Source organism: Trichosurus vulpecula, chromosome 1, assembly GCF_011100635.1.
Source record: "Trichosurus vulpecula isolate mTriVul1 chromosome 1, mTriVul1.pri, whole genome shotgun sequence".
In the NCBI taxonomy this organism is placed as follows: Eukaryota; Metazoa; Chordata; class Mammalia; order Diprotodontia; family Phalangeridae; genus Trichosurus; species Trichosurus vulpecula.
In genome coordinates this window covers 51,001,453-51,009,365 of record NC_050573.1, presented here as the reverse complement: position 1 = coordinate 51,009,365, position 7,913 = coordinate 51,001,453, and the positions used below count along the sequence as shown (strand labels likewise).

The 7,913-nt window shown below is 53.0% G+C and overlaps 1 protein-coding gene across 1 annotated transcript in view; it reads right to left on the bottom strand.

Moving 5' to 3' along the window:
• Positions 1 to 604: 604 nt before the first annotated feature.
• The window catches only part of ADAMTS10 (ADAM metallopeptidase with thrombospondin type 1 motif 10), a 35,041-nt gene continuing 27,732 nt past the window's right edge, over positions 605 to 7,913 (bottom strand). The window contains exons 17-25 of the mRNA XM_036745475.1: positions 7,453 to 7,576; positions 6,982 to 7,062; positions 6,650 to 6,813; positions 6,267 to 6,393; positions 5,818 to 5,947; positions 5,199 to 5,403; positions 4,174 to 4,350; positions 2,553 to 2,712; positions 605 to 746 (exon numbers count right to left, since the gene is read on the bottom strand). Coding sequence (XP_036601370.1) covers positions 637 to 746; positions 2,553 to 2,712; positions 4,174 to 4,350; positions 5,199 to 5,403; positions 5,818 to 5,947; positions 6,267 to 6,393; positions 6,650 to 6,813; positions 6,982 to 7,062; positions 7,453 to 7,576 — 1,278 coding nt within the window. The 3' untranslated portion in view covers positions 605 to 636. The remainder of the gene's footprint in view (positions 747 to 2,552; positions 2,713 to 4,173; positions 4,351 to 5,198; positions 5,404 to 5,817; positions 5,948 to 6,266; positions 6,394 to 6,649; positions 6,814 to 6,981; positions 7,063 to 7,452; positions 7,577 to 7,913) is intronic.

The window sequence follows — 7,913 nt, the reverse complement described above, 5'->3', positions numbered from 1 at the left end:
GAATCCCAGACACTCCCTGGCCATCGCTCCCTGCCCACTCCCTATGCCCCATAGTGTGGTGGGGGGGGGCGGGGTGTGGACTATAGCACCGTGTAGGCAGCCCTGACCCGGGAGAGAACCCTTCTTGTGCTGGGAGTACAGGAGGGAGGGGGCCAAGGACTGGGTGGGGACGGTCCCTCTTCCATTTTCAGACCAATGTGTGCTCTTGAAAAGGGAGCATCAGGGAAGAGAGAGGGCCTTTTCAAGCTCCCAGGGCTTAAGGTAAGAAGGGAGAACCCCGGGGGGCACTGGGCACCCCATAGCACCAAGGGTGGGAACTGGAGCCCCCGAGCCCCCTTCCCAGTTCTTCACAGTACAAATTCAGGTCAAATCTCAGTGGGGAGCCCAGCAGCAGGGCTGGGCACAGGGGGCCCCGCTTCTCGAGCCATGCTCCCATCCCTTCCACCAACCCCTCATGGCTGGGCAAGCCTAGATCAAAAAAAGACCTGTGCCGGGACTCATCTTAGGGCACAGGGTCAGGGCCAGGCCCCATGGTGATGCCCAATAAATAATCAATCCAGACTACCTCCCCTTCCCCCCCCCCCCCCAGCCTCCAGGCCTCGGCTTCACACGTCTCCAGCCGTTCCTCCCCCTCCCTTAGCGACCCTGGCAGGTTTTACAGCACATCTGGCGGAAATAGGCACGACTGCAAAACTGGAACTTGAACACAAGGGGGCAGTAGGCGACCTTGTTCACATCCCTGCACTCTGTGGGAGAGGAAAGGAGAGTCACGCATCCTGCCCATTCCACTCCCCCATTCATCCCAATGCCAGCCCCGGTCAATACACAGCACACTCATGGAAGCTCCCCCAGAGCAGAAACGCAGGCAGCATCTGAGAGCAGCCACATTGCAATGCCCAGGAGGGGAACACAGAGCCTCAACTAGGGCAGGGCATCTGGGGTGTCGTCCCAGGTCACGGAAATCTAGAGTTCAGAAAAAATTGCACCCTGTATCTGGATAGCAAGAATAGTGAGTTAAAATTGGAAGCTGATGGGGCAGCTAGGTGGCACAGTGGATAGAGTGCCAGCCCCGGAGTCAGGATGGACCTTTGTTCAAATCTGGCTCCAGACATTTACTAGCTGTGTGACCTTGGGCAAGTCACTTAACCCCAACTGCTTCCAAAAAATAAAAATAAAAGCTGACTGATCAAGGGTATTATTTTTTTCTTTTTCTTCTTCTTCTTCTTTTTTTTTTTTGCAGGGGGGAAGGCAGGGCAATTGGGGTTAAGTGACTTGCCCAAGGTCACGTAGCTAGTAAGTGTATCAAGTGTCTGAGGCTGGATTTGAACTCAGGTCCTCCTGCCTCCAGGGCTGGTGTTCTACTCACTGCGCCACCTAGCTGCCCTGATCAAAGGTATTATTAACAATACCCATCTGTGAACTTTTCTTAGTAATCATTTTCCCATCCAGATCTGAATGTATCTTAATTATTTCTTGTAATTCTTGTATCAGTTTGAGGATGTACTTTTTGCTGCTTGCTCCTGGAGTGTTGTTCTGCTGGCCCTGAGCAACAGAATTGCCAGTTCTGTCTCTAGGGGACCCACATGATGTGGCAGGATTGTATGTGGGTGCGACAAACAGCAGGGGGGAAAGCTTTGGGCTGGGTAGCTGTAGAACCCTATGACTGCCTGTGTCTGAAGTCTGCCTGTGGTTTGCCCCACCCAGGAGAAATGCAAGAATGGAGCCAGGAACCATTGTCTGAGCATCCCACCCCACCCAGTCCCAGCTGACCAAGGCGGAGAGCCTGGCTTCAGAGGATCCAGAGCCAGAACGGGAGGGAGGGGTCTGCAGAGGGCATCTCCCTCCTTCCCTTACTCCGCAACCCCTCCGAGGAGAGGAAGCCCAATCCAGGGGTTTGGGGTGGGGGCAGAGAAGAGATTATGGAATCTCAGAGATGGCAGAGACCTCTGAGCACATCCCAACTACCCTATCCTACCCTACACCTAAGCAGGAATCCCCCTCTACAAAACCCCGACCAGTGGTTATCTGGCTTCAACTTGAAGACCTCTGGCACCAGGGAATTCACCACCTCCCAAGGCAGCCCTTCTTCTTTGGGTTAGCTCTCACACTGGGTTGTTCCCAGCTGATACTGGAGTAAATTCAGCCTCCCTGTAATTTACCTCCTTGGGAAAAAAAACATCGTGGCTTGTTCTGCTCTCTGGGGTCAAGCAGAGCAAATCTAATCCATCTGCCCCATAACAGCCCTTCAGAGACTGGAAGATTTCAATCCTGTCTGCCTGGGGTCTTTTCCTTCAGAGTAAACACCTCTCCTCTCCCTGACAGATTGCTCAATTTCTTCATGTATGCCTCAGTCTACGTAGACTCCCCAGGGCACTCTCCTCTGAATGCCCTGCAACTTAGGTCTGTCCTAAGATGTGGTGTCCAGACTAAATCCGAAACTGCAGTTGGCATCAGACCAGGCCAGAGCACAGGCTGCAGACTTGTAATCTTTCTCCCACCCACAACCCCTCTGCCCCCCCACCCCTCATTCCTTCTGGCCACCCCCCCAGTACCTTCAGGGCTGTCCCCAGTGGGGATGCTCTGGCATTTGCTCTCACATTGCTGCATGGCTGGAGGCTGCAGGGCCTCAGGGCACTCCCAGGATGGCTGGCCTGTGTGTGTGGTGCACTGCACGGACCTCAGCTGCTGCCCGAAGCCACATTGCACTGAGCACTGGAGACAGGAGAGGGGAGCTCACTATGAATATGGATACGTGGAGAATGATGATGTGGGAACATGCACGCACGGGGATGGAGAAAGGAGGGAAGAGTCAGAGCTATGAGGGACCCTAGTGGTCACCTTGCCAGGGTCTAGGCTCAGCCTGGGGGCAGGGCTTCTCCCAGATTTTCCAGAAGAGGAAACATCTGCTCAGAGAGATGAAGGAACTTGCCTCATGCAAGAAGTGCCAGGAATGAAAAGAGTACTCTTTTAAGTTAGGTGGCCATTCATTCAATTGGTCAGTCAGTCAGTTGGTCAGTCACTGGTCAGCCAATCAATTGGTCAGCCATTGGTCAGTTAATCAATTGGTCAGCCAATCAATTGGTCAGTCATTGATCAGCCAATCAATTGGTCAGCCAATCAAGTGGTCAGTCATTGGTCAGCCAACCAATAAGTCAGTAAGTTAGTCGATTAGTCGACCAATTGGTCAGTCAGTTCAACAAACATTTATTAAGTGCTTAATGTGTGCCAGGCACTGTTGTAAAGGCTGCCTCTGGGTTCAAGTCTTGGCTCTCACACTAGCTTCTTTTCATCTCACAGTGCCTTGGGGAAAGTGCCTTATAAACTTTTTAGTGTTCTATAAATGTGAGTTATTATTCTCCCACCCAGCTCCTCCCCTCTTGGCTCTGGAAGATTTCCCAGGGCGGCTGCTATTCCCCACAATAGGGGACTGAGAGTGAGGAAAATAAACCAGAAGGACCTTCTGGAGAAACTCAAGATTCTTGATCCTCCCAGCCCAATTTCTCCCCCATCTTTGGAACACGATATAACAGCTGGCATTTCTGGAGCACCTGAAGGTCAGCAAGGTCCTTCAACATGTCGCATGATCCTCCCAACAACCCTGTGAGGTGGGGGCTGTTTTTATCCCCAAATAGGCTAAGATATCAGAAGTACTGTAATGCTACATCAGTGCTAGTTGTTATGGATTTTAGAGATGAGGAAACTGAAATTAAGTGACTTGGCCAGGGTTCCATAACTAGTAAGTGAGCTATGCCCTCTGAGGCTGGATTTGAACTCAGGTCTTCTGACTCTGTCCAGCACACTCTCCAGTATACCACCCAGCTGCCTCAACACTTTGGCTGTTGTTGACTCACTGAGTAGCCAAAGCCCCTGAGGGGTTGGAGAAGGGCAGGGGTGGGGGAGGGAAGGTCGAAGCCTTTACCAAGGTCCGAGCTTGGGGGTCTTTTGGCCTATAACTGATTGCCAGAGCTGAAGATGACTCCTCTCTATTTCTCAGCAGAGCCTAGCATAGGGCCAGGCACATAAGAGACACTCACGTTTGTTGAATGCATGTTTTCCTGACTCTGTCCCTCCCTTCCACTTGGAGTCATCCACAATCCATCCTTGGGAATCCCTGCCTTGGGCCCTCCCCCAACCTGGTCCTGGAGATGATAGACTCTGAGCCAGCCCCCATACCTCTCCCCACTCGCCAGTCACCCAACGGGGTGGGGGACACCGGCGGAGGTTGCACCTCATGCTGGTGGGTGGCTTGGTAGCTGCTGGACACTGGGTAGAGGGCAGTGTGGCACTGTGATCTCCACTCTTACACAGGACAACTCGATGGCGGAAGCCGGGTCCACAGTTGGGGGTACACTGGGATGGAAGGGGTTATAAAAGGTTTTGGCATTTAGGGACCAGCTCTTCAGGGATTTCCCTGAAGGCATCCCCTGGGGATGTTAGCACCAATCTCCTATACCCATGGTTCTCTTTTTTTTTGTTTTGTTTTTGTTTTATTTTTGGAGGGGGGAAGGTAGGGCAATTGGGGTTAAGTGACTTGCCCAGTAAATGTGTCAAATGTCTGAGGCCAAATTTGAACTCAGGTCCTCCTGACTCCAGGGCCGGTGCTCTACTCACTGCACCACCTAACCGCCCCACCAGTGGTTCTCAAAGTGTGGTCTGGGGACCCTTGAGAGTCTCCCTTCTCAAGGGGTCCTCAAGGTCAAAACTTCTTTCAAAACAATACTAAATTTAATTTCTAACCTGGTAAATATAGATAACTAAAAACTCACATAAACAAAATCTCTTTGAGGTCCTCGATAATTTTTAACAGTTATAAAGGGGTCCTGAGACCAAAAAAGTTTGAGAACCACTGTCTTACATGCTGGGCATTCAGGGAGAGTGAAGAGTAGAGGAAAAAGCCTTCCCTCAGCCAATGGGCAAGGTGGGGTATAAATGGAAATCCATTCCAGGTTGAGCCAGGCCTCTCTGACATAAGCCAGGGGGTGGGGAAACTGGGTGGGGGGTGGCCGGACAATGGCATGAGCAAAATGGAAGAAGAGATGGTAGAAGAAGAGTGAGAAGGGCAGGGACATTTTGGGAAAAGCAGGGAGAGGACAAGTTGGACCAGCGGAGGGAGTCTGGGCATCCTGGGTACTAAGTACAGGAAGCTGCAGAAGGGGGCCTCGGGTGTGCCTGTCAGGGGCAGAGAGGGGAGGGCTTACCTCGGACCAGTCAAGAGTAACCCACTCTGGTGGGCAGGCAGGGCTGTTGCAAGGCTCCAGCACGTGGGGCCGGGGCTGGGTGCAGGCACTGTCATCGAGAGCTTTCTCTTCATCTGCAGACACCCTGCGCTGACACACCACAGAACGGCTTCTCACCCCTGAGTTACAGCTCCGGCTACAGCTTGACCAGTTTCCCACAGCCCAGCTAGGGGAATGCAGAAGTTGGGACGGGGTAAGGAGAACAGTTATTTGTGCGTTGATCTATCCAACACTGAGGTTGTTGGGGGAAGATGAAAATACAAGTACAAAGAATGAAATAGACCCTATTCACAATGGGCTTACATCTCAGGATCATAGATTTCAAGTTGGAAGGAGCCCTGGAGGCGATCTAACCCTAAATTGTCACTTTATTGATGAGGGAACTGAGTCCCAAAGACTTGCCCAAAGTCACATGAGAAGTAGCAGGATCAGGGTTTGAACCCAGTCCCTCTGCCTCACAGACGTTGTGATGATTTCACAGCCTCATGAGGGAAGGGCCCTGTAGGAGCCTTACCCGAGTCCTTCAAAGAGTGAGGCTTTCCCTGACCTCTTCCCCCTGGCCTCTGGCCCAGGTACTCACTCTGGGGGACAGGGTTCCGTGTTGCATGCCCTCTGGCGCTTGGGCAGTTTGCTGTGGGGGCTGCAGTGATGAGGGGCCACAGTGGAGCTGTCCAGCTGCTTCCGACACTCTGCAGCCTGTACCTGGCTGCCTGGGGGATGGGGAGGGTCCAGCTTAGCTCCCAGATCCTATCCTGCCCAGCCTAATCCTCACCACAAGGGCCAGAGCTAGGAGTCTGGACTCCTGAGTTTTCTTTTCCAGCTTGGCTTGAGAGCTACCCACCCAGGCAGGCCCTAGCCCCTTCCCCTCCCAGGACCTCTATCTTCCTCCCTCTTTGTCTCCCTCCCCACCCTCCCCCTCAGGGTCTAGCTGCATCCAGGCTTCCATTACTTCTCCAGAATCCTCCCTTTCTTAAACCCCTGGGGAACTCTAGTCCCTTCCCTACCCTACCCAGCACTGGACAGCCTCACCTCCTGCACACAGCGCAGAGCACTTGGTCCAGGGTGTATAGTGCCAGGCATATGGGGGTAGGGCCTCATGATTAATCGGTGCATTGAAGCGGTATCGGATTCCCTGGAGTTCAGATCGGGTCAGGACCTGGTGGGAGTGGGGTGAGGATGAAGGTGAGGGGCCCTCACATTCTGGGCCCACTGAGGGGGCCAGGACATCTCAAAGGAAGAAAGTGCCCACCAAAACCCCCCCACCCCTACCCCTAGGCCCAGGAACTCTCCTGGCTTGTGCTAGGTGAAGTCTAGTCTTGGGGACTGAGTTCCTCAAGAGGAAGGAGCTCCTAGAGGCTGGCTGCCCCCCATCCCTCATCCTATCCCCCTCCCTCTCTTTGCTTCATGGTTACCATGACAATGATGGTGATGTTGGTTGGGCCCAAGGCCTCCAGAATCTGGGGTTGGTCTGGCCCATGGTGTAGCTGGAAGACAGTCCCAGCCAGGGGCAAGCGGTGGGGCTGTGGAGTCTTGGGCAGCCCATCCAGGAGAAAGGCATCATCTTCCCCTTTTAGGGCTAGTGCAAGGCAGGAAGTTCAGTACAATAGGAGTTGGGGGGGGCGGAGTATCAGCTACACTTCCACCTCTCCCACAAATCTTTGTCCCCAACTCCCTTTCCTCTGTCCCCTCCTATGGATCATGCCCTCTTGTCCCTGAATACCCAAGATACCCTTTTCTCTCTCACCAATGTGGCTGAGGGATGGGTTCGAATCCTGAATGGAAATGTGAACAGAGCCCTTGGGAATCCAAATGATCTCTTCATACTCTGGAAAATAGGCCCCCAATGTCCACCTCATAAGAGGTTCATCCCCATAGCCTCCTCTTTCCCAACCTGACCGTCCCTCCCTCTTCTTCCCCTCACCAAATTAATTTCTCCTTTCCCCATAATTCTTCCCTCATCTATCTGTCCATTTCCCCTCTCCTCTCCATCCTGTCTTTGATCTTCTCCATCCTGTTCATCCCCCTCCCCTCCCTTCTACCCAGCATACCCTCCCCATTCCCTTCCTAGGATCTGAGCCACCCAAGATAGGAGGGATACCTCACTCCCTGTCTCCCCAGGATAGATTGCGCTGCTGTCTGATGTGAGAGGTCACCGGGTACTGACTCCCCATAACCCACCAGGCACAGGGTTGGTACAGAACTGCCAGGCTCTTACCGCCCTTGGGGATGGCCCCAGAAAATACACCCTCGATGGTCTCGCAGGAGCTGCCATCACCCCCACACACCCGACACTTATCCTCCCGAAGGTCTGAACCCAGGATTCGGTCGCAGCCTACGTGCTGGAGGAGGGGTGGTGGAAATCTTCAGGAAAGGGACCTTGGGCTACCCCCATCTCTTGTACATCTCTTCCTCTATTCCTGTTGCAACTCTGTGATCACCACCTGCCCAGACACTTGCAGTGGCCTCTTCATAGGGCCATCATCCTTGAATTCATTCTACATGCCACATAAGTCTGGTCTTTCTTTTGCATATATCTGCTCATGCTTTTCTGCTCTAAAACATCAAGGGCTCCCTATTGCCACTAAATAAACTGATAACCCTTCTGCCTGGCATTCAAGGCCCTCCATGATATGGCCCACCCTTCCCTCTCCAGTCTGATCTCATATTACTCTACTT